The 27,071-nt window shown below is 36.9% G+C and overlaps 1 protein-coding gene across 2 annotated transcripts in view; it reads left to right on the top strand.

Moving 5' to 3' along the window:
* stat5b (signal transducer and activator of transcription 5b) overlaps nucleotides 1-23,822 on the top strand; it is a 29,526-nt gene extending 5,704 nt beyond the window's left edge. Inside the window, exons 2-19 of one of the 2 annotated variants that reach the window (XM_067368862.1) lie at nucleotides 2,371-2,506; nucleotides 2,909-3,065; nucleotides 6,858-6,947; nucleotides 7,034-7,208; nucleotides 9,543-9,673; nucleotides 9,770-9,921; nucleotides 10,658-10,813; nucleotides 10,907-11,086; nucleotides 12,179-12,266; nucleotides 12,640-12,762; nucleotides 12,882-12,974; nucleotides 13,383-13,589; nucleotides 14,378-14,472; nucleotides 14,550-14,692; nucleotides 14,834-14,989; nucleotides 16,969-17,026; nucleotides 18,854-18,958; nucleotides 20,207-23,822. In XM_067368862.1, the coding sequence (XP_067224963.1) occupies nucleotides 2,379-2,506; nucleotides 2,909-3,065; nucleotides 6,858-6,947; nucleotides 7,034-7,208; nucleotides 9,543-9,673; nucleotides 9,770-9,921; nucleotides 10,658-10,813; nucleotides 10,907-11,086; nucleotides 12,179-12,266; nucleotides 12,640-12,762; nucleotides 12,882-12,974; nucleotides 13,383-13,589; nucleotides 14,378-14,472; nucleotides 14,550-14,692; nucleotides 14,834-14,989; nucleotides 16,969-17,026; nucleotides 18,854-18,958; nucleotides 20,207-20,330 (2,361 nt within the window). In that variant the 5' untranslated portion in view covers nucleotides 2,371-2,378 and the 3' untranslated portion in view covers nucleotides 20,331-23,822. Of the gene's footprint in view, nucleotides 1-2,370; nucleotides 2,507-2,908; nucleotides 3,066-6,857; nucleotides 6,948-7,033; nucleotides 7,209-9,542; nucleotides 9,674-9,769; nucleotides 9,922-10,657; nucleotides 10,814-10,906; nucleotides 11,087-12,175; nucleotides 12,267-12,639; nucleotides 12,763-12,881; nucleotides 12,975-13,382; nucleotides 13,590-14,377; nucleotides 14,473-14,549; nucleotides 14,693-14,833; nucleotides 14,990-16,968; nucleotides 17,027-18,853; nucleotides 18,959-20,206 lie in introns of both variants that reach the window. The other variant, XM_067368861.1, reaches the window with a different exon arrangement.
* The last annotated feature ends 3,249 nt before the right edge of the window (nucleotides 23,823-27,071 follow it).

The raw sequence follows: 27,071 nt of genomic DNA, 5'->3' as shown, positions 1-27,071 counted from the left end.
TGGAGTGGACTCACTGACTGGAGCGGGCTCTGGAGTGGACTCACTGACTGGAGCGGGCTCTGGAGTGGACTCACTGACTGGAGCGGGCTCTGGAGTGGACTCACTGACTGGAGCGGGCTCTGGAGTGGACTCACTGACTGGAGCGGGCTCTGGAGTGGACTCACTGACTGGAGCGGGCTCTGGAGTGGACTCACTGACTGGAGCGGGCTCTGGAGTGGACTCACTGACTGGAGCGGGCTCTGGAGTGGACTCACTGACTGGAGCGGGCTCTGGAGTGGACTCACTGACTGGAGCGGGCTCTGGAGTGGACTCACTGACTGGAGCGGGCTCTGGAGTGGACTCACTGACTGGAGTGGACTCACTAACTGGAGCGGGCTCTGGGGAGGCCTCCGGGTCTTGAGGGATGGAAGCCTTCCTCCTCCTCTTCCTCCTTTTAGATGTGGGAAGTGGAGACTCAGTGCCCACCTCCTCTGAGGCCTCTGGAGCGGACTCACGGACTGGAGCTGGCTTTGGAGCGGACTTGCTGGCTGGAGCGAGCTCACGGGCTGGAGAGGATTCCCAAACTTGAGCGGATTGATGGACTGGAGCGGGTGCTGGAGGTATCCGTATCTGCCCATTCCCACGCAGATACAGGTAGTTGGAGAAATTCCAGAAACTTAAATTTCCCACAAACTCCATCTCCCATTGCGGCAGGGGTTCATCAAGACACTGATTAAACATGTCCCTAAGGACCAAATCAGGGAGATTAAATCTCTCCGCCTGCGACCAAAACCGTTGGGTGAATTTCCGCACCTCCATACCCCTCTGCTGAAGCTCCGCTAGATCCTGGAGACTGCCTCGACCTCCCCAGCCACTAGAGACTGGCCGATCCCTCCTGCTGCTGGATCTGTTCATGATGGTGGTTTATGTCACGGGAAATCACAGAAACAGGCAAGTAGATCCAAGTGCAGCTTTTTAATGAGGCAATCCAAAACATAGTCGTCCAAGCAAAGATCAAAATCCATCCAACAGTCCATAACAAAAACAGGAAAACACAAACAGAAACCTGTGACCGTAAATTAAACCACCATGACAAGAACAGAACAAACACAGACTAAATAGACAGACACTGATTACAGAACTCAAAACAGCTGAGTGTAATGACAGGGATAACGAGTCCAGAAGTGAGTTATGGGAAATGTAGTCTGAAACAGTGAACCAAGGTCCGGGGTGGAGTGCCCTCTGGTGGCTAGACAGGGCACTCCAACTGGTGGTCGTGACACTCATGCTTAACTTCTTTCCAATCATCTTTAAGTTCTTTCCAAAGTTGAGCTTCATTAGAAGATGTGCATGACTTGTCACAATTCAGGTTTATAATTTCCCAAAGGTTTTTCAATGGTTTCAAATTCAGGGGACTGAGAAGGCCACTTGAAGACTTCAAAATGCTGAGTCTGAGCACTTTTTGCAATAGATACAACTAATATAAGTTTTCTTCACTGGTACACAAACTCTCTATCCAGCCTCTTTGAGCTGTTGGCTTACAGTTCAAGATGAAATTGGAGGTTGGAGGTCTCGTCCAGATGTTTAGAAGCTGTTCCCACATTTAGGTGATTTTCATCCTCCTGTGAAAATGCTCATTAGTCTTCCTTGACCCGCCATGGCACTTTACTTTGTGCATGGTAGTGGTCTCACGGTGCTTTGAAATAATTCTTTGGGTATTGTGACCATTCACATTCTGCACATGAGCAATTTTCAAAACCGATTGGCCAGATTTAGATTTTAAAAATTGGTTGCCAGGGACGACTCCTTTCCTCTGGTCATTTTCACTAAAACCCACAAAATAACATTTAATAATATAGATAATTACATTTGCCACATAGTGATTTATTGAAATATAGGCTGGGAATATTGAGTGTAAGATTTGTATGACCTCTTGGCAAAATATTATGTCCATATAATTCAATTGAATAATGAAAAATGATAAAACTGAAATGTGGAACACGTACATTAGTTTTACACTCCAGGCACAACTTTAATATGTAATAAATATTTAATAAAAGTGCGAAGAAGCCAATTTTCCTACATTAAACATCTCTTTTGGCCACTACTGTATGTTTAGCCAAAGCAATGGTGCAAGTGTAAAAATACCATTCTTTAAATATTATGTGAAACGGTGTCCAGTTTTGTTCTCAGAAGTAAATGTGCTTATTTTGCATTTTTAATCCATAAAGTTTGTCACTTGTGGCAGTCTGAGCAAACAGTGAGTCAAGAGCAAGATAATTATTTCAGTTCATTCGTCAAACAGAAGGTCAAGTTTAGCGCAATACATTGTGGAATGCAGTTTTCATACGATTCTTAATGTTACAATCGCACATCTCTGTCTTTGTCCAGAGCCAGGTATGGCGCTGTGGATTCAGGCGCAGCAGCTGCAGGGGGATGCCCTGCATCAGATGCAATCTCTCTACGGGCAGCACTTCCCCATTGAGGTGCGGCACTACCTGGCACAGTGGCTGGAGGCTCAGCCGTGGTGAGTGTCTCCTCCAGTAGCAGCTCAGATCTATGTATGTAATGGACCTTCAGGTTAGATGCCATATTGAATTTAATGCAGATGAAATAAGGCAGTGAGAGACAGACTCACAGTCTTTACAATGGCAAGCACTGTATAAAGGTCCTAGATCATGCACTTTTATAACTGTTTTATTGAGTGTTTGACTCAAGGTTTTTTTTCCCAGAAATTTTTAATTAGAACTGAACAATTGGTAGGTTGTTAAACAACAGTACAATCCAGTGAACACGCTGTTCTATCCCTCACAGCTTAATTAAAAAAAAAAAAAAAGAATATGGTGGTACCCTGACTAAGGTCTATAAAGTCTGTGTGCTATTGTAGCAGGGCATGAAATGAACTGAGACACGTTTATGTCGTGTGCAGGGATGCCATCGACCTGGAGAACCAGCAGGATGAGTTTAAAGCCAAGCGTCTGCTGGAAGGTCTGATCCAGGAGCTGCAGAGGAAGGCAGAGCATCAGATGGGTGAAGATGGCTTTTTGCTAAAGATCAAACTGGGCCATTATGCCACACAGCTGAAGGTATGAGAGCCATTTGCAGGTATACGAGGCAAACCCAACAAGGATTAAACATTAGGTTTTTTTGGTTGCTTTACTTGTGAAAAAGTATAGAGTCAGAGGACAGGGAAAGAATTAATTTCTGAAATGGTTTTACATTCCTTCGCAATATGAAGAAAAATGATGAAACTTAATTTGATGTCACACAACAGGCAACTGTGCTTGATGGTACTTTAACGGTGCCCTAGATTGTTTTTTTTACAAGATGTAATATAAGTCCTAGGTGTCCCCTGAATGTGTCTGTGAAGTTTCAGCTCAAAATACCCCATAGATTTTTTTTTAAATAATTTTTTTAACTGCCTATTTTGGGGCATCATTAACTATGCACTGATTTTTTCAGCACGGCCCCTTTAAGAAATGCGTTTCCTCTGCCACACGAGCTCTCGACTATATTACAGTGCATTTACAAAGTTCACACAGCTAATATAACCCTCAAATGGATCTTTACAAGATGTTCGTCATGCATGCTGTATGCATGCTTCGAATTATGTGAGTAAAGTATTTATTTAGATGGTTACGTTTGATTCTGTGTGAGTTTGAGGATATGCTCTGTGGCTAACGTCTAATTCTACACTGTTGGAGAGATTTATAAAGAATGAAGTTGTGTTAATGAATTATACAGACTGACTGCACGTGTTTAAAAATGAAAATAGCAACGACTCTCGTCTCCGTGAATACAGTAAGAAACGATGGTAACTTTAACCACATTTAACAGTGTATAGCAACATGTTATGTTGAGATCCGAGTGTTTTCCGTAAGTCTTTTAAACAAATGAGATTTACATTAGAAGGAGGAAACAATGGAGTTTGAAACTCACTGTATGTCTTTTCCATGTACTGAACTCTTGTTATTCAACTATGCCGAGGTAAATTCAAATTCTGATTCTAGGGCACCTTTAAGGTGCTTTAACACTTTGTTCAATTGACTGGTCTGAACCTGAGTTTGATTCCTCCTGGACTGTTCACATTTTATTTCATTTGGGTCTGAAACGAGGTGCATTTGCATCATTAAAACAGCAACTGTTTATCCCTGCAAAGCGTTGCTCGCCTCACTTTTATATTTTGTTTTTAGAACCTTTGGTTTTATTTTCAAAGCCTCAGCACTAGGGATGTCCCAATAATTTTTTTGTGTGCCCCCAATCCAATCAATGACTCGGATCGGAATGATTCTTATAAGAAGCTCGAACACGTGAGACACGCTAGAACACACTTCATTGGTTCTTGTGTGTCACATGCGCATTTGAGCTTCTTTTTAATTGCAGTTGGCAAACCCATTTGAAGGTGCATACCGTCACCTACCGTGCGACACCTGCGTGACAGCTGAGGTCAAATAAAGGATCAGGCTTAGGATAGCTGATACTGATCAATTAAAAATAAAAGAAGCTTAATCGTCCCTGATACCGATCATTGAGATCATCTAGGGTCATCCCTCAGTATTAGTATTTATTGATATTTTGAATATAATGATGAGACGTAGTTATTCAGTCACATCTGCTCCAGTTTATTTGTGATCACAGAGCTTGTGTTACCCAACATCCATTTGGGCTTTTAGTCCAAAAGTATACACATTTGGAGAATTATTACTGTATTCACACTGTTTAGTTCATATTTCTTTATAAAGAATCATAATTTATTTTAGTTTCCTCTAAATTATGAATCTGATGAGTATGAAGCGCATTCAAAGGCTCTTTGACTATGTTCACACTGATTATTTGTGTGTCCGATTGGAATCTGATCTAAAAGATTGACTCTCGACACTGTACTCCAACTGTTCAGATCTGATTTGTGTGTCCCATGGCTTTCTTTCTGCTTTGGTTTCCAAGGCAATGACGTTGCGTTGGTAGGACTGCAGCAAAAACAACACGGAGGGGTTTGCAGTTTTGTCTTGGAATAAACGTTGTCTTGGTGTAGTTGCAGCACTGGACTGCTAATGAAGCAGTGACAGAAACAGAGGCTGGCATGAGCGGCTTTATAATTTGCTGCTGTCTCTGCCGTTCAGTGAAAGAAGTGAAGACACCTCATCACTTGACCACAGAGATATCTCTATTATATTATTATTATTACAACCTTGTTTCTGCAACGACGTCTGACATGTTTACGTTTTATGTTGTGTGAGAAAGTGACATAGGCAAAGAAGCTACGCAAAATCCAATCAGAGCGGTCAGACTGAAACGGAATTCCAGAAATTCGATTTGAATAGGATTTCAAAGCACATCTAAATGTAGATCGGATTTCATGTGTTTTTTTTGTTTAGATTTTTTAAACCTTTCACACTTTCTCATGCTAAATATAATGTGATTCCAATCAGATATGCACAAAAGTCAGATTTGGACTGATCTGAACAAGGCTGTTCATACACCGTTGTTCATATACCTCCCTGTCTTCCGATGAAGTTCCACCATTGCATTCTGATGAACATGAAGAAAATAAATATACAATTATGACAGCATATGATTTGTATGTGATTTTAATGCAATTTCAGGTATTTTTATAAAAATAAAGGATGTTTACATAAAAAATGCTGAGCAGGTGTAACGTTTAGCTTATTATAAAAAAAGCTACAAATAATTTGTACATCATGATATCAATTGAAAATAAAATGAATAAAATTATTGTATTAAAATCATTGTAGTGTACTCATAAAGTGTCATATGTAGCTTGAGGGTAATTGTAGTTGTAACACTTTACAATAAGATTCATTAATTAACATTAGTTAGCTACATTAGTAAACATGAACTAATAATGAACTGCACTTATACAGCATTTATTAATTTTTGTTAATGTTAATTTCAACATTTACTATTACATTATTAAAATATTGTTAACATTAGTTAATGCACTGTGAACTAACATGAACCAACAATGAACAACTGTATTTTCATTACTAACGTTAACGAATATTAGTAAATACAGTAACAAATGTATTGTTCATGGTTAATTCATGTTAGTTAAAACATTAACTAACGTTTAACTAATGAGCCTTATTGTAAAGTTCTACCATTGTAGCACTTATGCACCTGTTACCCTGGTGCAAATTTATTGCATTATGTATTTTGTCAAAATAATTCACATAATGTACTAAGAAAATGGTTTGTTTTGCTTTCCAAAAGGTGGGTATATATATATATATATATATATATATATATATATATATATATATATATATATATATATATATATATATATATATTAAAAAAGAATGATGGAATTTATGCCTCATGCTTGGCAGAGTTATGTCACGCAAAGGAAAAAAATTGGAAACACTTTAGTATAGGTAACATTAACTATGACTTTTCCCTCAATAAACACTAATTTTTCTGCTTATTAATAATTAGTAAGCTTGTGGTCAAGTTCAGGTATTGGGTAGGATTAAGAATGGTGAATAAGGTCATGCATTAATATGTGCTTAATAAGTACTAATAAACAGCCAATATTCTAGTAATATGCATGCTTATACGCAACTAGTTAAAAGACCCTAAAATAAACTGTTACCAAAACAATTACCACCAGAATCATAAAAAATATGTGATACAGATTTTTGGTCATGGCAACCAGCACTATTCAGATCCATTAGATAATATTAACACATGCAACTTTTGATTGTAATTGTATTAATCATTACGCATAGACTAAAGTGATAACATTTGACATGAATCGAGGTCTATTGCATGTTTTATTTCAAAAGATTTGTTACTCTGATGAATTGAGTTAATTCATTCTCACGATAATCTGAGTTTGATGATCCTATGTTTTGTAGAGCTCGTATGACCCTTGCCCTTTGGAGCTTGTGCGGTGCGTCAAACACATTCTGTACACTGAGCAAAGACTGGTACAGGAAGCATCCAATGTAAGTCCTATGCAGTTTCTTTGGTTGTTGATCTAATGATTGGATTGTGACAAGTGAATGATATTTTGTATGTTTGTGGTAATCAGGCCAGCAGTCCGGGGTCAGGTCCGGTGGATGGGACCCCTCAAAGATACCAGCAGATCAACCAGACATTTGAGGAGCTGCGTGTCATGACACAGGACACAGAGAACGACCTCCGGAAGCTGCAGCACAGTCAAGAATACTTCATCATTCAGTACCAGGAGAGCTTGAGGATACAGGGTATGAACATATACGTCATCTCATCCCGCACATATCATCTATATAATAAATATAGTGAGTTTTTCTGTACTATACCACAACACAGCTGAATGTTTGATTCTGTAAATACTAATTAAATAAATACTAATTTAATAGTAAATACTATTTAAATACATTAACTAAAGGACTGTACAGTCAGTAAAAATACAGATAGATAAAAGCAACATAAAACATTAAACAATAATCAAACATAACAATAATGGGTTACACTATAACAAGGTACCCTTGTTACAGTGTAGTACCACATTTAAAGGATTAGTTCCCCCCCTAAATGAAAATTCTGCCATTAATCACTCACCCTCATGTTGTTCCAAACCAGAAAGACTTTCGTTCATCTTTGGAACACGCATGAAGATCTTTTTGATGAATTCTGAGATCTTTCTGTCCCTCTATAGACAGCTCCAGAACTACCACTTTGACACTTCAACAAGTTCATAAAGAGATCGTAAAACTAATCCATATGAAGTGAGTGGTTTATTCCAAATTTACTGAAGAGACTTGATTGCTTTATATCAGCATTTCTCAAAGTGTGGGGCACGCCCCACTGGTGGGGAATAGAGACATGACAGGTGGGACACGACAAACGAGAGGAAATTTGGTCATTTTTGTACCCATCTCTTTTAAACTTTTGAGTCCTGTCCCACATATGGGATTTTTATTTCTGTGCCCCTGAGAGTATGGGATTTAGAATGTTCAGTGACGTCATATAACTTCCAGATTCAAACTGGTTTCGCGCTTTGGCTGGCACTGAGCCAGAGACGTACGCGCTCAGCAGCGCTTGTCATTTGTCACAACCATGCAGTGTTTTTAACAACATAATATTTGTTTTAGGTTTCAGACATTTAAATATACATAAGTTCTCGTAAAACAATACATTTAGAATTTGTAAAGTACATACTGATGTCTATGGAAGCAGCAATAACAATCAATTCAAATATAATTTGCCGGCGTGTTTTATCCATAACAAACACACATAGTATAAGTAACTATAAAGTTTACTCTATTTTTCTCCCAGATCACCGGCCACTTACTTACCTGAATTATGGGAGAAATTGATGAATTCACGTCCTATAAATCCGACTGACAGGGCTTCGCAAACAAACATGGCGGCGCCCATCTTGCGTTATAGTTCAAGATCATTTATTAACGTTTTTAAACGACAAAACACACTCACTTCTACATATTTGAGAATCGGAATATCAGATAGTTGATGACATGGTAAGCAAGTTTGTGAATATTTTGAATAAAAAAGGAGAAACTAAATAAAAGCGTTATATCTGTCACACAGTTATTGTGGCTGCGGTGCATGACGCGTCGCCATGGAAACAATAAGGGGAAACGTGCTAAAATAATGGTCGCATAAAAAAAAATGTATATATATTAAATAAATTGCAAAGTGATAATGTAATTGTTCTTTTATTTTCTCTATTTGAAAGTTTTTAATGCCGTTATTTAATGTAATGTTTTAAAATGTAATGTTAATAAAATAAGTTAATACATTTTAACAGTTAAACTTAAAGCCTAGTTTATTAACATTTTGTTTGGGGCGATCGGGGACAGGTGGGGCTCGGAACCCTTCCCTACCTCCAAAGTGGGGAATGGCAGAAAAAGTTCAGTGAAAGAGAAAGAGAAGCATTGCTTTATATGATGAACAGATTGAATTTAGGCTTATATACACATATAAACTTATGAACTTTTTAAAGTCAAAGTGGTAGTTATGTTGCTGTCTTTTCATTTGTGTTCCAAAGATGAACGAAAGTCTTACGGGTTTGGAACTACATGAGGGTGAGTAATTAATGACAGAATTTTCTTTTATGGGTGAACTAACCCCTTAAGAACTGAGTAATATTAATTAAATACACATATTTACTATAGGTTTAGGGTTAGTTGCATGTAAATATGCAAAATGTATAGTTATTACTATAGTAACTACATGTAACGTGTAACAAGGACACTACAATAAAGTGTTACCCAATTATGCATTAATATGGTTCTTGCAGTTCAGTTAGTCAGTTATATTCTGATTCAGTGGGGTGCGTTTCCCATACAACAATGTAAGTTGTTGGAGTAATTGCTTCTGCTAATTAATCAATTCAAGATTGCAATTAATGTCAGATTATTTATATAGTACATAGTACTATATAGTACATTCACACGAAACAGCAGAAGGCATTCCTTTTTTCAATCACATTAACATACAGTATGTAATTGGTGTACACTTTACTCCAATAGTCTATATATGTGAACTCTAACTTGTATTTTTACTGATAAGTTTTTCTCTGTCTCCCCGAGTAGCTCAGTTGAGTAGTTTGGCCAGCCTTCCTCCAGCCGAGCGTGTTCAAAGAGAATCGGGTCTGCAAAGCAGGAAGTCCACGCTAGAGGCCTGGCTCACACGAGAGGCCAACACCTTACAGAAATACAGACAGGTACATATGATACACATGTCTGTTGTGGAAATCAGAAGCAATATTTGATATCAAATTTTCCAGCAGTTGAATAATATAATGTGTGTTTGTGTGTAGGAATTGGCTGAGAAGCATCAGAGAACCCTAGCTCTGTTGAGAAAACAGCAAACAGTGATCGTGGATGATGAGCTGATTCAGTGGAAGAGACGACAGCAGCTCGCAGGAAACGGAGGACCATCAGAGGGAGGACTGGACATACTGCAAGCTTGGTACTGATGCACAATACACACACACATTTACTGGGCTGTCTGAGGGCTTACCGTAGGCTTGTTTTTCTTTTTTTCTAAGCTAAATAATATGACTTACACTTTACACAATCCCTAAGGCCACACCATATACAAAAGCAGCCTATTGACATAATTGAGATGCTAGTTATCCAAGTGTAAATCACTATAGATTCCGGAAAAAATGCATCTGAATAGCATTTGCAAGATAAGTGACATGGTATATTGTCACATACAGTTTGTGTATATAATGTATGTAAATAAACATATGTAAATAATGTAGATGTAAATAAGTAATAAGTATACATTTTATTTTTGTATTGTAAAATACTGGGTAAATAAAATGAAACGTTTAACATTATAACCCTTGAAACATATATTTTAGTTCCCCTCACTCCACGAAAATCCATGTGCATCCATCCAATGCATGTTTCTTTATCATTATTTTATGTCAATAACTTTACCGCACTGCACCGATGTACAGTATTTACCACAATATAAAAATATAGCAAAATCTGAGCCCTACTGGTTCTAGTTTTCCATTTTTGAGTGTCATCTAACAGCTAATCAGTCAAGTGAGTTTAACAGTTATCACTGAATGATAACAAAGCAGCACAAAATTCGCTGAGATTCAGTTGTGTTTGTGAGATGCGCATGCTCTACATTGCTTTGAACAGGTTCCTCTTTGACTGTATTTTATGTTTTTGTTTTGTGGATGCAGGTGTGAGAAATTGGCCGATATGATCTGGCAAAACAGACAGCAGATTCGTCGAGTTGAACACCTGACACAGCAGTTGCCCATACCTGGACCCACAGAAGAACTTCTCACTGAACTCAACGCTACCATCACAGATGTCATATCAGCACTCGTCACCAGGTGCGTACGCAGTCGCTACCGTCTTTGGACACTATTGTCTCTCTCAGAGAAGTGAGGTTTTGAGCAGTGTCTTTTCTTCTGATCTCTCTGCAGCACATTTATTATTGAGAAACAGCCTCCTCAAGTGCTGAAGACTCAGACAAAATTTTCGGCAACGGTTCGCTTGCTGGTCGGTGGAAAACTCAACGTACACATGAATCCTCCTCAGGTTAAGGCCACAATCATCAGTGAACAGCAGGCCAAAGCATTACTCAAGAACGAGAACACCCGCAAGTAAGATTACAGAGCGCAAACTACATTCAGATACACTGAACCAAATGAATATGATTAAACACTTTTTCAGAAACTTTTTTTTTTTTTTTAACTATAGAAAAAAATACAAGCAATTGACACAAAGGTCTCATCTGGCTTTGACTAAAACTTAAACATGGAAGAGATGTAGTACTTGTTGCTTTGTCTTATTTGGGGTAGGGGGCCACATTGGACAAAATATTACATTAGGCTGTCCGAGAATAATCATAACAGTTAAAATTGAATTCAATACTTTATTTATCATCCAAAATAGAATTCTTTGGTAGATTAACATATTAACAGCCATAAATGGCAGGGGTAGGCTATCACGTCTATCACACAACATGGAAGACAAAGCTAATACAAGAGTGGACATATCATAAAAATAAAATAAGAAGAAGTGAAAAGCAGTCTACTTAATTTGCTATTTTAAGGAAATTTTTATTTTAAGGAAAATAGTAAGACAACTGCAGATGCATATTCGGAAAACAATGAGAAAATGTCAAATGATCAGACAGGTGTTATTGAATGAGCATACAAAGCATTAGATTAAAGGAACACTCCACTTTTTTTGAAAATAGGCTCATTTTCCAATCCATTCAGCCGATCTCCAGGTCTGGCGGTACCACTTTTAGCATAGTTTAGCATAGTTCATTGAATCTGATTTTTACCGTTAGCATCTCGCTCAAAAATGACCAAAGAGTTTCGATATTTTTCCGATTTAAAACTTGACTCTTACATTGTGTACTAAGACTGACAGAAAATGAAAAGTTGCGATTTTCTAGGTTCCTTTATCTGTAAGTTATTATAACAGATTGTGGACATCTTGAATATCACCTGAATATCAACATCAGAGTGAAAATCCATGCCTGTAATTGCTACAAGCAAATTTTTTTTATTTTTTTTTGTCAATTTCTTTTGAATTATACAACATTCTTAATCCACCTTCCATTTCTTTGAAAGAGGGTTACTTGAAACCAATCCTGTAACCCTGAGTTTGTTCCTGCATGTGTACATGTGGCAAAATGACAATAAAAAGTGACATGACTTGTTTGTCCTTTCTTTATACTGAAGTGACAGCAGTGGAGAGATTCTGAACAACAACTGTGTGATGGAGTACCACCAAACCACTGGCACTCTGAGTGCACACTTCAGGACCATGGTAAACTGTGCTTAAATGCTTTACGTTACACATGTGTGTTTAACTTGATTATCCATACATCAGTTTTTGAAATCATATGAAACAACAGGCTTTTGAAGAATGTTCATCTCTCAATTATCATTGTATTGTATTGCATTATATGTTTTGCAACCCCCCATACTAATATATACTAAAACATATTATGGGGAGAAATAAAATAAGCTGTTCCATTTCAAAAAATTGATTTTCTTCTTTCACTAATTTATTTTTTGACATTCTGTTATTTGATTCAGTGGATGTTGTGGGATTTGATGAATCAGATCCATTGTTTGTAATAATATTTCAATGTATTTAATGATTCATTTTTTATGACTATTTTTGCTCTTGTTTACAGTCTCTGAAACGTATTAAGCGGTCAGATCGCCGTGGGGCGGAGTCAGTGACTGAAGAGAAGTTTACGGTTCTGTTCGAGTCTCAGTTCAGTGTGGGAGGAAATGAACTTGTGTTTCACGTGAAGGTGAAACATTGAACTAAAACCAAAATCTTGTCATATTCATTCCTATATGTTTTTTCTTATTATGCGGCATTGTATCATTAATAAATTTGTGCCTTTTTTTTGTTTTTTCTCTTGCGCAGACATTATCCTTGCCTGTTGTGGTCATCGTTCATGGGAGTCAAGACAATAACGCTACAGCGACAGTATTGTGGGATAATGCTTTCTCTGAGCCGGTTAGAGCACACATCTTTTTTCACATCTAACAAGTTTTGAACTTTATTGTTTGAATTTCATTATATAATTGACAAAATTGATTTATATTAAAATTATCAAAGCACAAAGCTTATTGCGATTATTATATGAAAGGCACTACAAATAATGTTTAGTGAAGTTTTGTGAAAACAGCATAGACAGCAAAGATCTCAGTTTATAAAAATGAAGGTCCAACCTAGTCAACCTAGCCCTAGCATCCACACTGTTGCTTGTGACTTGTCGGGGAAATCTTTAATCCTGTTGCTTGTCGGAGAAATGTCTTTAAATCCTTTTACACAACCAAAATGCAATGAAGTGAAATATCCTGAAAATGCCACATACTACAGTGTTCAACTGTACTCATTAGGTTCTTCATAATGTCTCCTTAGGGTCGAGTGCCGTTTGTAGTGCCTGATAAGGTGCTTTGGCCGCAATTGTGCGAGGCTCTGAACATGAAATATAAATCAGAGGTTCAGAGTGACAGAGGCCTGTCAGAAGACAATCTGGTGTTCCTCGCTCAGAAAGCCTTCAGCAGCTCCAGCAATAACCCTGAGGACTACTGCAACATGACTATCACCTGGTCTCAGTTCAATAGGGTAACCATCAATAAAACACAAACCAGTATCTGTACATCTGCGCTCTTATGACCTGAAGATGTTCTTTGAGTTGATTCTTTTCAGTGGTTTGCAAATCAGACTGAACAATTCTGACTATCAGTTAAATCGTCTGATGCAGCCTTTCGGTCATGTGGGAGTTTTAAGTGATTAGAGAATAATAATGTTGCAACACATATTAGGCAGAGATTATTTTTAATAAAGAGCATTTTAGAGGCATGCATTACAGTGTTTCCCACAGGATTCTGTAAGACTATGGGGGTGGACCTCTGCATGGGGGTATGCCACCCCCCACCCTATATTAAAGTTAAATGCATCAATCTTGGATTTATATAGTGTCTCAGTCTACATTACATTTGTCACTTTGAAACACACAGTTCAACAAACTATGTGGTTATTTCATTAAATCATTGCCTTTTGCGATTTGATAAGGGCACTTAGCCATATCGTGCTTTCGATTTTAGTTTATTTGACAGATGCTTTGCCAAAGCAATGGTGTAAAACACAATGTTCGAGACCTGTTATGGTATTGTGAGAAGTATAAAAATATTTTTAGTTCATTATGAATATGTGGTGTGATAGATTAAACAGTGGTGGGCCACCAGAGCTGCAAATATAAATAAGTTGGACTTCCTAACACAAGTCTGTAGGAACTGTTCCAATTATGCGTTGTCTCCCTTTAGAGCCATTACTTTAGATTTTTTTTTTTTTCTCAGATCATGAACTGAATGCAATGCGGTATCCAGTCTTGGGTGTTCTTGTGTTAACAGGAGAGTTTGCCGGGCAGGAACTTCACATTCTGGCAGTGGTTTGATGGAGTCATTGAGCTAATGAAAAAACACCTGAAGTCTCACTGGAATGATGGGTAAAGAAAGACTGATTCAACACACTTCAGTCAGTAAAAATAGTACATTTGGTAAAATGTTGTATGTTCATCTGCAGAGCAATTCTGGGTTTTCTGAACAAGCAGCAAGCTCAGGACATGTTGATGTCCAAACCAAACGGCACGTTCCTCCTGCGCTTCAGCGACTCTGAAATCGGAGGCATCACCATTGCATGGGTCGCAGAAAACCCAAATAAAGCAGGTAAGAAGCACAGTAAATGGTTAGTAAATATGATATTAATCAGAACGCAGTTGTATGCAGCCAAATGTGGGTCCGAGCTGAACAGAAATGCATGACTTTACCCAGAATCCGTATACTGAATATGTGTGTTTTGTTGTGCAGGAGAACGGATGGTGTGGAACCTGATGCCCTTTACTACTAAAGATTTCTCCATCCGCTCTCTGGCTGATCGGATCAGTGATTTGAACCATCTGCTCTTCCTCTATCCCAACCAGCCCAAAGAGGAAGTCTTCTCCCGTTACTGCACACCTCCAAACTGTATGCACACCTTCTTTTGCAAATGTTTCAGAAATGTCATGATTGATTGTTAGCATTGTAACAATTACTTATCACCTGCAAAAATCACCCTTTGAGTCCAAAATAGGTAATTTGGGTGATTAATGTAGATCTGATGTCTGTAGTGGGATGTGCCCAAAGCCTAATACTATGTTTGGAAAGGAAATTGCGCATTCTATGGAGGCCCTAAAGGGAAATGGTGATGGGAAAAAAAGATATGAGATGGGAGGAAAAAATTTAGTTCAATGCTTTTGCAATTATAAAGTTGGGTAATTATATTGTATATAATTTGCAGGCATCAGGGAGCCGCTATCAATCTGCAGGGTAATCGCTTTTAAATGCACGTTCAGTTTTTAGAAATTCTCTGTGAATAGGAAACAGAAGTACTGACGACACATTTTACAAAATAAGATATTTGTCAATGACGCCCAGGATCTGTTGCGAACTAAATTCTCTGACATCGTCCTGTTAGTATCTTCACGTTATCAGTGAAATCTGAATTTCTGTAATGTAACCGAACTACAGCAGCAAGCCTAATCATGTCCTTTTAGGGGCTCTGTAGAATGCGTTATTCATTTTCTATGCCTTTCTCAATGCACATCCCTAGTCTGCAGTATTGGCAGTATGACTCAATCCAGAACCGCCGATAACCGGCTGCTTTCAAACACTCCCATGCATATTTGCTTTCACATTCTGTTAAGAGTGTCAAAAGGTTTCCATTTACAACATGTTTTTTTATTGGTGAGCTTTAGAGCATTCGTACACTGAGTCTGCAGAGGTCAAGAGTAACAGCCACATTTAATTCTGCTACATGATCAGTCACTCCTGAAATTGCAATGATTGTCATTTATAATATTAATGAGCATTAATGTCATAGTGTAAATGCAGACTAATAGACCTGCCACAGCAATAATTATAATAATTATCATAGCAATAATAATATATATTTAATAATTAACATTTGTTTTATTGTCAAATAGTTACATTCTAAAAATAGTTAAATGGTTGCAGTTGGTGTGTTACAGCAGTTTTTTTTCTATGGAATCAAAATTGGTACTTCATCCAAACAAATGTCCCTCTTACATTACTTTTGTAACAGTAAGATTAACATTGACTGTGTTTTTCCACTTATCCTCAAGCTAAGAATCAACAGTAAGTTCACATTTTAAACTAATATAAAAAATGAGATTGAACTTCCCTGAACTTCGGTTCTAGAGTACCTCAACAGTACACGCTTTGAATGTATTCTTTGTTTGACAAACCTTTCAGTTTTGGATCAGTTAATGGATTGAATCAGGGGTGTGGCAACATACTGGTATTGTCAATACCATAATGAAATATTTGTATGATATTAAATCAAACGCATATGATAATACTGAGAAAAAATAACTATGCCAGATTTTTTTAAATAATGCATCAATGTTTGTGAAAAAAAAAGAAAGAAAAGGATATAATTGTTTCAAATATTCCAATCATTTTAAATAATGTTGGGCATTGCCAGCTGAGCATTGTAAGCTGAAGAGTGAGTGAACACCAATAAACTGTAGTACTTTATTAACAGGTTAATAAACTCAATAAAACGCATCCTATATGAGATTATTCAGATTAGAACTTGCATCTGCACAAAAGGATGCAAATGTACAAGTGAACTTGACCATGCTAGTCAGAATGTGTATCTCACATTGTGGATGTGCGTAACAATGCACTAAACCACGGGTAACTAAAGCACAAAGAATGTACTACATTCTATTACAATAATCGTGTAGTGAAAAAATTATGTTTTGACTGCCCTCGTCAGGAGTGCTTAATTAGGGAGACATAAAAAATGTGCTGTTTTGGGGGAGGGAGACCAGGACCAGAATAAATGATCTTTTTAGATGGAAAATGCTCACTTTGGGTCATGTGAATGAAATTGTTAACATAGTAACAAGTCTTTAATGTATGTGATCTTGTTTTTCCAGCAAAAGCCGTGGGGGATGGATATGTCAAACCAGAGATCAAGCAGGTGGTGAAGGTTGAGTGAGTATTTTTCTCTTCTCTCAAGTTATTATTTTAAAAAAAGTCAAAAACAATCCCAATCAAATCCGCATTTCCTGGATATTAGAGAAAAGTTACCACTTCATATGCCAATATATACAAATGGTGGATCTATAAGGAAATCCGGTGTCTGGTGCCTTTGCAACAAAGAAACTGTCAGGGTATGTATTCCTAAACAAAGCTTCATTGAGGTTCATTGAGAGTACACCACAACCAAAAAAATCTCTGACTCAAAAAACTCTCTGGAAACACTGGAATCTATTAAAACAGATGACCCAGCAATTGTGAAGGATTCAAAATTGAATTTATCTTGGCATAGTTAAATAACAAGAGTTCAGTACATGGAAATGACATACAGTGAGTCTCAAACACTGTTGTTTCCTCCTCCTTATATAAATCTCATTTGTTTAAAAGACCTCCGACGAACAGGCGAATCTCAACATATCACCGACTGTTACGTAACAGTCGGGATCATTAATATGTACGCCCCTAATATTTGCATATGCCAGCTCTTGTTCAAGCATTAGACAAGGGCAGGACGTCTGGATGTGCACAGCTGAATCATCAGACTAGGTAAGCAAGCAAGGACAATAGCGAAAAATGGCAGATGGAGCGATAATAACTGACATGATCCATGATAACATGATATTTTTAGTGATATTTGTAAATAGTCTTTCTAAATGTTTCGTTAGCATGTTGCTAATGTACTGTTAAATGTGGTTAAAGTTACCATCGTTTCTTACTGTATTCACGGAGACAAGAGCCGTCGCTATTTTCATTATTAAACACTTGCAGTCTGTATAATGCATAAACACAACTTCATTCTTTATAAATCTCTCCAACAGTGTAGCATTAGCCGTTAGCCATGGAGCACTATCAAACTCATTCAGAATCAAAAATAAACATCCAAATAAATACCATACTTACGTGATTAGACATGCTGCATGACGAACACTTTGTAAAGATCCATTTTGAGGGTAATATTAGCTGTGTGAACTTTGTTTATGCAGTGATAGAGTGAGCTCGGGAGGGGGCGGAGATTGCGCGATTTAAAGGGGCCGCAGCATGAATCGGCGCATTTCTAATTATGCCTCAAAATAGGCAGTTAAAAAAAATTAATAAAAAAAAAATCTATGGGCTATTTTGAGCTGCAACTTCACAGACACATTGAGGGGACCTTAACATTATATTACATCTTTTAAAAAAGATGTTCTACGGCACCTTTAATCAAATTTTCATCTTTTAAAGTTGAAATTTAAAAATTATGTGGGATCTTTGGAAATTAGGAAGCAGTTAATGCTGTCAAAGAAACCTTATCTATAAAACAGAAAAATGCACCATGTACTTGTGATGCAGCAAAATAAATTTTTTACCGAAACCAAAAATATATATATATATTTTTTTTAAGAATACTGAAAGAAAAAAAAATTCATCAATGCATAAAATAAAAAGAGATTTAAGAAAGCAGGGGTTACAGCATAGGTAATCAGTCCAAGGCAAAATCCAAACAATATTGAAAGACAAATAATCCAGGGAAAAGCAGGGTCAAACACATAAAAGCAGAGTAATCTGCTTTATTGTAATATTAGTATATTACAATAATTTGATTTAATAATGGGAAATTAGGTGCACACAAAATTGTGGAAGTTGAACACTTATTTCACACTATATTATAATGTGTATTTGAATGCAATATACCAGAATCATTAAAAATTCCCAGTATATTGCAAGAAATTACTTGAGCAAGACATCAAATATTAATACAGACCTAGATTAAATTTCCTGCATGTATTTTCTTTTCCTTCTCAGGTTTTCGTCACCCAATCCTGAACCGTCTTCTGGGAATTCCTTCATGGAGCATGCAGCATCACCCACTGTCAATCAACACCATAACTTCACAATCTATCCATCAATGTAAGTTCTACTTTTAAAATGTATTTTTTCCCCATGCTATTAGTGTCAATTTCTGCAATTACATGATTGTATGCAGTACCGTAAGGTTAAGGTGTGCTGCAGCACCCCATGGCATGGAGCCCAAGAAAAAAATAGGTGGGGGTGTTAAAAATAAATAAATCAAAACGTTTAAACAAATAAATAAATAAAATTAATTTTATTAATTCATCTGTTCAATAACATTCATTGGAAACATTATTGACTTGACGGTAAAAAGCCAACCTGTATCACGTCTATAGCCAACATTAACAATTAACAACCATTTCTACAGTCATTCCAAAGAGAGAGCAGAAAGAGAGTGAGTCTATTTGTCCCTCAGCAGCAACTAATCTTGCATTCTAGTTATCTATCAAGCATCTAGGCTATACACTAGGGATTAATATTAATAAACTTTACAACGTTTACAACGCATATTTTACAAGAAAAGATATTTTTCAGTGACTCTCAGGATCTATAGCACAAATTTGGTCTTCTACGTTAGATCTTTCCCTTACTTAGAAGACAACAAATTCTTAATGTTAATTCAGTATTACTCTTAATGAGAAAACACAACAACAATAAAATAGTACAATGACAAACTCGCTTATATTAACCATAGAACGTTTATTAAAAAAATGAATAAGACTGATGATATGGTATTCCCACACTGTAACAAATAAATGAAAGGTCTTACTTTAAAACAAATGCTTAATTTGTGGTTCATTTTTATTAATAAAAACACATCAACAATAAAATAGAACAATGACAAATTCACTTGTATTAAACAGAACTTTTATTAATAAAATGAACAAGACGGATGATATGTTATACCCGCTTTGTAACACACAAATAATTAAAAGATCTTTGGATTTTCAAATTACTTTGAAACTAATGCTTAGTTTGTGGTTCATTATTATTTTGAATGAAAACACAACAACAAAACGAAGACAAACTGCAACTTTTATCAGTAAAAGTTCTATTGCGCTTTTGCCTCCGCCATCATCCTGTCAGTCATCATGCCTCACTCTAGTCACGTGACTCCTGCAGCTCTGTGCTGCTTCTCTTGCTCCACCCTTGCTCAAATTACTTTCCCAAAGCTATAATTATATGATTGTATGATTGCTGTGTGTGTGTGTGTGTGTGTGTGTGTGTGTGTGTGTGTGTGTGTGTGTGTGTGTGTGTGTGTGTGTGTGTGTGTGTGTGTGTGTGTGTGTGTGTGTGTGTCTGAAGGAATGAATCCATGTTAGACACGGAAGGTGAATTCGATCTGGATGAGACCATGGACATGGCCCGACAAGTGGAGGAGTTCCTTCGACAGCCCATGGAAACCCAATGGAGTGGACAACAGTCATGACCTTCAACCCTGTGATTTCTCATCCCAACAACACAAAAACTCTATGGTTCCATTCCATATTTTTAGCTTAACAAATGTGAAATGTTATGTTTGTCAAAGCTGTTTAGTGGTGTCTAACTGCCTTTGCATTTTTATGATAGTTTGATGTGTAATTTCCCATCATTAACCAGCAAAGAACAGAATATTATGATACACATTGTGGACTTCACAATGTGGACTTTTATTTGGCTGGATATGAGTGGCTGCGTTACTAGTCTAATCTGGGTTTTCTACTTTCATTACCCTTTACCTTTTTTGTTATTGTCATCTTATAAAAACCTACTTGATCAAATATTTACATCCAATCAGACAGTTGGCTCATTGGAGACATTTAGCTGTCAGTATTCAGTCTTCTCAATTTGTCCACTTCCAATTAGAATACCATTCAGCTGTGTCATTTTTTTACGGTGGGACAGTGGTGCACAAAACAAAAAAAGCTAAATAAGTTAACAACACAATAGAAACAAGCCACAACAGAAGGGAATCAGGTCAAAACACAATGGAGGTGCTCCTGCACACTAGTGTGATTAACTAACTACTTAACTATTTTAGCTTAACTACTTTAGCTACTAATTTGTTAGTTACGTATTGATGTGTGAACCTCACCTTTAAATAACACAACATATCTATATCGTCTATATCTGTAGAGCTACTTTAAAAATGGTAGTAGTATGATAGTCAGAATTTCTCCTCCTGTTAAGGGGGTGTTAAATCTGACAAATCAGGGTCTAATTATCTAACCAAAAAAAATCCATATTTTAACAGTTTATATTACACCAATCTCTTTTTAATGGACACTTTAACTTTGCATGTACTAATTATTACATTTGAATGAGCCAGTCATGAACTCAAGGCAACCTCTCATACAACATACACTTTCTAACGGTCTAACAAAATGTAAAAACTTTTGAACAGTTAATGATCTTTTTCATGAACACTTGGACATCCCATGCGGGACAATACACACTGAGCCATCCTATTGCCTATCAGCCCATTTCAAAGTGGTGTTTCTCAGCCACAACAGAGCGTGTGTTAAAGCTAACATAATCGCTTCATACTAGGGATAATGGCCTAACAGTTTTTGCTGTACTAATCATTTTTATGAACTCTTGAACTTCCAATGTGGGTCAATACACAAAGCAATGTATTGCACAGTCAGCCCATTTCGCAGCAGCGTTTCTCAGCCACCATACAGGCTGTGTTAAAGCTAATATACTAGAATTAATGGACTAACAAAATCAACGTGTTTACTGTACCAACATTTTTATAGACACTTGAACTGTTAACCCAAATGTTTAGCCCACCCTATGGTGTCAGAGAAACTGTTGTGTTGTGTCTTGATTCTGTTGTGTTGTGACTTGGCCCCTGTCCTTGCACTCTAAAAACTGCTGGGTTAAAAAAACCCAAGCTGGGTAAAATATGGACAAACCCAGCAGGTTGGGTTAAATGGCAACTATTATGCCCTCTTTCACATGATGTAATATAAGTCTCTGGTATGGTCAAGTTTCAGCTTAAAATACCCCACAAATTTGCCCCTATTTGGGGGTGAGCAAAAACATGCCTTTTACTATATTAATATATTGCTGGCTAAAAATATAAATCCAAAATTGGTTGATTTGGTTTACATCCTTTGGAAAAATTTAACTGCATATGACCATTTGATTTGGGGGCACTGAAAGAATTTGGTTCATTGTTAACATTAATTGTTTAACTGTAATGACCCCTATGGGTAGAATTTAGCACAGTTTGGCCTACATTTTGAGAATGTCCTGTTTGTCTTTACCAAGATTTGTTAAATGTAGATGTACATCTTCAGAACAAATTGAGTAATCAACTCTTTTGATAACCTTTTGTGATTTTATATTTAAACTAGGCCTTTGGTTAAGGTTTAAATATGTACAGTAGCTTTTAAATGCCTGGTTTCACAGACAAGGTTTAAGCTTAGTTCCAGACTAAAATGCGTGTTTGAACGTCTTAACTGAAAGTAACTTGCAATGACATATCTTAAAATATGTCAGGGCCATTGTTTTGTCTCAAGATGCACACCAGTAAAGTTTTTTTTTAAAGAAGTTAAAAAAAAAAGCTAATTAAATGTCCTAAGTTAACTAAGGCCTACTCCTGGCTTAATCTAAGCCGTGTCTGTGAAACCAGGTCATAAAGTTTAAATACCATCTTCAAGTCAAACATTATTAGGCAACACTGCAACTTTGTGGTGCTTTCTAAATATTCTCATATTTAACACAGCCTTGCGTTTGACAAGAACAGTTTGCTTACGTTAGTCATAAACGGCATGTTATCTCATAAACAGGTTATGGTGGTTGGGCCCATAATTTAAAAGTTGACAATCATTTGAAAGCGTTTATTATCATTATCTGATCTATCCTGCATCTTTTGTCCATTTCTTAAAAACTGATTCCCTCCTACGTTAGATTCTTAATTTTACCTGAGCCATTGTCATTTCCTCTTCCTGTGCCTTAAACAGCTGAGGTTTGACCAGTAGTTATACCAAAGTCTAGTGTTAACTTTCAGATTTCTGGCCACTTTCAAAATTAGATTTCAGAAAAATACTGAACTGAAATTAACTTGACACTGCAAAACATCTTGATCCCAGTAAAAATCTCAAAACATTAACATTATCGATTTACTTGAGAGGTGAAACTGCAGAAGATGTCAAGACTTGTTTTATAAAGTTTTTTTTTTTCTTAGCCCATTGGCAAATGTTTTTTTCTCTCTCCTTTTTAAGCGTTTTTTGAAGCCTTTTTTCCCTTATAGTGAAATGGGTTTTATAGATATCAAAGCTAATGACCATCATGTTAATCAGAAATGTTGTTTTTAATGGGCCAGTCCATTTTTAAAAATAAAACACCTGAGTAATGAAAAATGTAAAAACAAATTTTCCTTCATGTCAGTCAAGATACCGTCGCTCCCCCAAGAATAGATCTCAGGAAAATAAACCTCAAAAGAGATGTCTTTATTGTACCTATGCAGACAGAATTTTATATAGAAAAAAATAACAAATATATATATTGAGAAATAGTTATAATTTACAAAGTTATCTCAAAAATAATGTTGCGATGCAAATAAATTGTGCTTGAATTGTCTTTAGAGCAACTGTAACTTGTTTTTAATGTGAAACTAATGTGATTGCTTTGCTTTATTGTCTCTTTTTCTGTAAAATCTTCTTTTTTGAACATTATTTGTACTTTCATTGTGTTGGAAATAAAATCACATTATGTTCTGTATGTAAAGGGATGATGTCCAGTCAGCCAGTTATAACAACATAAACCCCCACAGAGTGATCAGGACCCCGTCACTAAGTGCAGGGGTTGTCCTGTTTTTTTTTTGTTTTTTTTGTTTTTTTATAAATAATGACTGGCTGGCTATAAGATAAACGTCTTACTATATGGCTACCTAACTAATAAAAATATAAATGCATGGATTTGAGTTGAAATTATTTTATCTTGAAGAGAGGGTGGAAAGAACCACCACAATCCTCTGCTTGACAAAGTCATGATCAAATATTCCACAGAGCCGTGTAATAAATCTAACTCAGTACTGAACAGAATCTTGCGAGCACCCATTGGACTTGATTGGAGCAGAGCTGTATACTGCACCCAGTGCCTAAAGAAGATTTTAGCAAACTTGTCCCTTGAATATGTATGTGTTAAAGTCAGCATGAAATTAAAATTGACACATTCTTAATTTTAAAGCTGCAGTATGTAACTTTTTTTGGTTAAAAATGATCCAAAATCAATTTGAGCAAGTACATAACCAGCCAGTGTTCAAAACTATCTCCTATCCTTAGCCCGATGCACAAAGGTAAGCTTGTAATAATGTTTTATAATAAAATCTGTACTGGTGGGTTTCCGCGGGAAATTCGAACATGCAACCGTTTGTCTTTGCGTCATTATGTCACATTTGTAAACAGAAAGAAGGAGTCCCAGCTAGTAGGCTATATGGCATGTGAGGATGCTGCAGGTAGCGGATCATTTATGGTCTTTTCTCAAAGCAGCTGGAATAATTAAACTGATCAATTAAACTTGAAGAACAGTCGTGCTGCTGTGTTCTGAATCATTTGTAGAGGTTTGATTGCACATGATGGCCAGATGTCCTGCCAGAGAGCATTGCAATAGTCCAGCCTAGAAATCACCAGGGCCTGGACGAGAAGTTGTGCAGCATGCTCAGTTAGGAAGGGCCTGATGTTGCGCAGTGCAAAACCTGCTTGATCATGCCATCCTTGAAGTGTGGCCTTTGAAGTATAGCTGGTCATCAAAGATTATTCCAAGATTTCTAACCAAACTTGATGGGATTATTGTTGATGAACCTAGCTGCATGGTTGAAATTGTAATGTACAGTTAGTGGCAGGGAAGACGAGAAGCTCTGTCTTTGCTAAGTTGAGCTATTGGAGATGTTCTATTATCCAAGACAAGATGTCCTCCAGGCAGTCTGAGATCCATGCAGCTAGTTGGATCATCTGGTTGAAATGAAAAGTAGAGTTGTGTGTCATCGGTGTAGAACAAACATGTGCCATAGTGGGTCTCAGTGATGTACTGTATGTGGAGAAGTGGAGAGGTCTAAGAACTGATCCCTGGGGAACCCCCATGACCAGTTGATGTGCTTTGAAAAGACCTTGAAAGACCTACCTGAGAGGTAAGATTCAAACCAGCAAAGCGGAGTTCCTGTGATGCCCAGTTGCTAATGACTACGATCCTATGATCCAATCAGTTGCTGCTGGACAAAATCAAGTCCCGCCCTACATTTTTTTCTCATTCAAGAAACCATTTCAATAGGAAAGAACCTATACAATTAATGAAACAATTCACCATTTTCTTACTATATCTTATCTTATGACACTCCACCTTGTATAAACCTCAAACTGTCATGTCAAAATAAATTATTTTAGACAAATTCACAGACTTTGTGTACTACTTTCCTGCCCATTGAACACTAGTGAGATCAATTCTAAACACTGAAACAAAAACCTCTTATTGGAATTCAGGAATAATTTTGCATCTCAATGTCTATACCATAAAATACAGTGAGCTTTAGGAAAAAGTCATTTTCATTACATTACTGTAAAGTGTTCTTACAGTAGATGAAAAGAACTAGAAAAGTTTAAATACCAAAGAATTGAACACGAACTCTTATGCAACACACCAGTACTGTCAGTTTAAAAGGGGGAAAAAAATCAGCATCCTCTGCACCTTCGGCCAAATTTCATTAAAGTATACAATAGAGTTAAAAAAGACTTTACCTCCTCTGCAAAAAAAAAAAAAAAAAAAGTTCTGCAAAAATAAAAGTGCTTTGGCTACAAATAAATGTGCCAATCATTGAGGGTGTTGAATCTGCTACAGTTTACTGTACATAAATAGTGAAATTTCCATCATCTGAAGTACTGTTCCGTACCGTAATTACAGTGTAGCCTATGTGAGTATGTGTAAGTACAATATAACCTGTAGATGATTTTTTTTTTCAGCTCTCTCTCCAGTGTTAGGATGTATTTCTAAAACACATAGCAAATCACCTGTGGCATGTTTTTGAGAACTGAATGAAATGTTTTGGGAAATTGTGCCAACTAAATCAGGAAAAACTGTAGTAAATGTAAAAAATAATTTATAACTTTACTCTTATCACCAGCGGCGGTGGTCTCTGTATGGGCAGAGACCACCAAAATTTTCAATATGGGTTAGCTGGCTGCAGCCTGAGGGGGCGAGTGGAGCTCCACTCTCGAACAGGAAATACATCGCCTCCACTAGTAAAGCTAGCTACAGCCAGAGGCTACAGCTATGGCCGCTGGGCATGATCAATACACATCAATATTTCGTCATTTCATTACTGCATTTGCATTATTGAAAGGGTAGGTTTAGGGTTGGGGTAGTGGAGGTGACGTATTTTTAATAACAACGATAAAATAAAATAACCAGAATAACTATATTGTGATACAGTATACTGTCATCATGAAATAAAACTGATATTGTGAAATCATTCTGAGATTAATTTCTAGTAATGTTCAGAGGGGTAAAGAGTACCTGAAAACCATACTTAAGTAAAAGTAGAGATACCTTACAGTGAAAATGACTCCATTACAAGTTACAAGACACCAAATTTTACTAAGACCTGGCTTAGGCTAAACCCTGTCTGTGAAACCGGGCCACAGAGTATCTGATTTTAACTACTTTACTAGTATGTTGCTTGTAATGAATGTAGGCTCAAAGCTCAAACAAGTTTGTTTAAAGGTGCCCTAGAATTAAAAATTGAATTTATCTTGGCATAGTCAAATAACAAGAGTTTAGTACATCGAAATAACATACAGTGAGTCTCAAACTCCATTGTTTCCTCATTCTTATATAAATCTCAACATAACACCAACTGTTGCGTAACAATCGGGGTGTACGCCCCCAATATTTGCATATGCCACCCCATGGTCGAGGCATTACACAAGGGCAGAACGTCTGGATGTGCACAGCTGAAGCATCAGACTAGGTAAGCAAGCAAGGAAAACAGCAAAAAATGGCAGATGGAGCAATAATAACTGACATGATCCATGATATCATGATATTTTTAGTGATATTTGTAAACTGTTTCTAAATGTTTCGTTAGCATGTTGCTAATGTACTGTTGTGGTTAAAGGTACCATCGTTTCTTACTGTATTCACGGAGACGAGCCGTCGCTATTTTCAATATTAAGCACTAGCAGTCTGT

Source organism: Chanodichthys erythropterus, chromosome 19, assembly GCF_024489055.1.
Source record: "Chanodichthys erythropterus isolate Z2021 chromosome 19, ASM2448905v1, whole genome shotgun sequence".
NCBI lineage: Eukaryota > Metazoa > Chordata > Actinopteri > Cypriniformes > Xenocyprididae > Chanodichthys > Chanodichthys erythropterus.
Note: the sequence above shows the minus strand (reverse complement) of the source record. Positions and strands in the feature narration are given on the sequence as shown.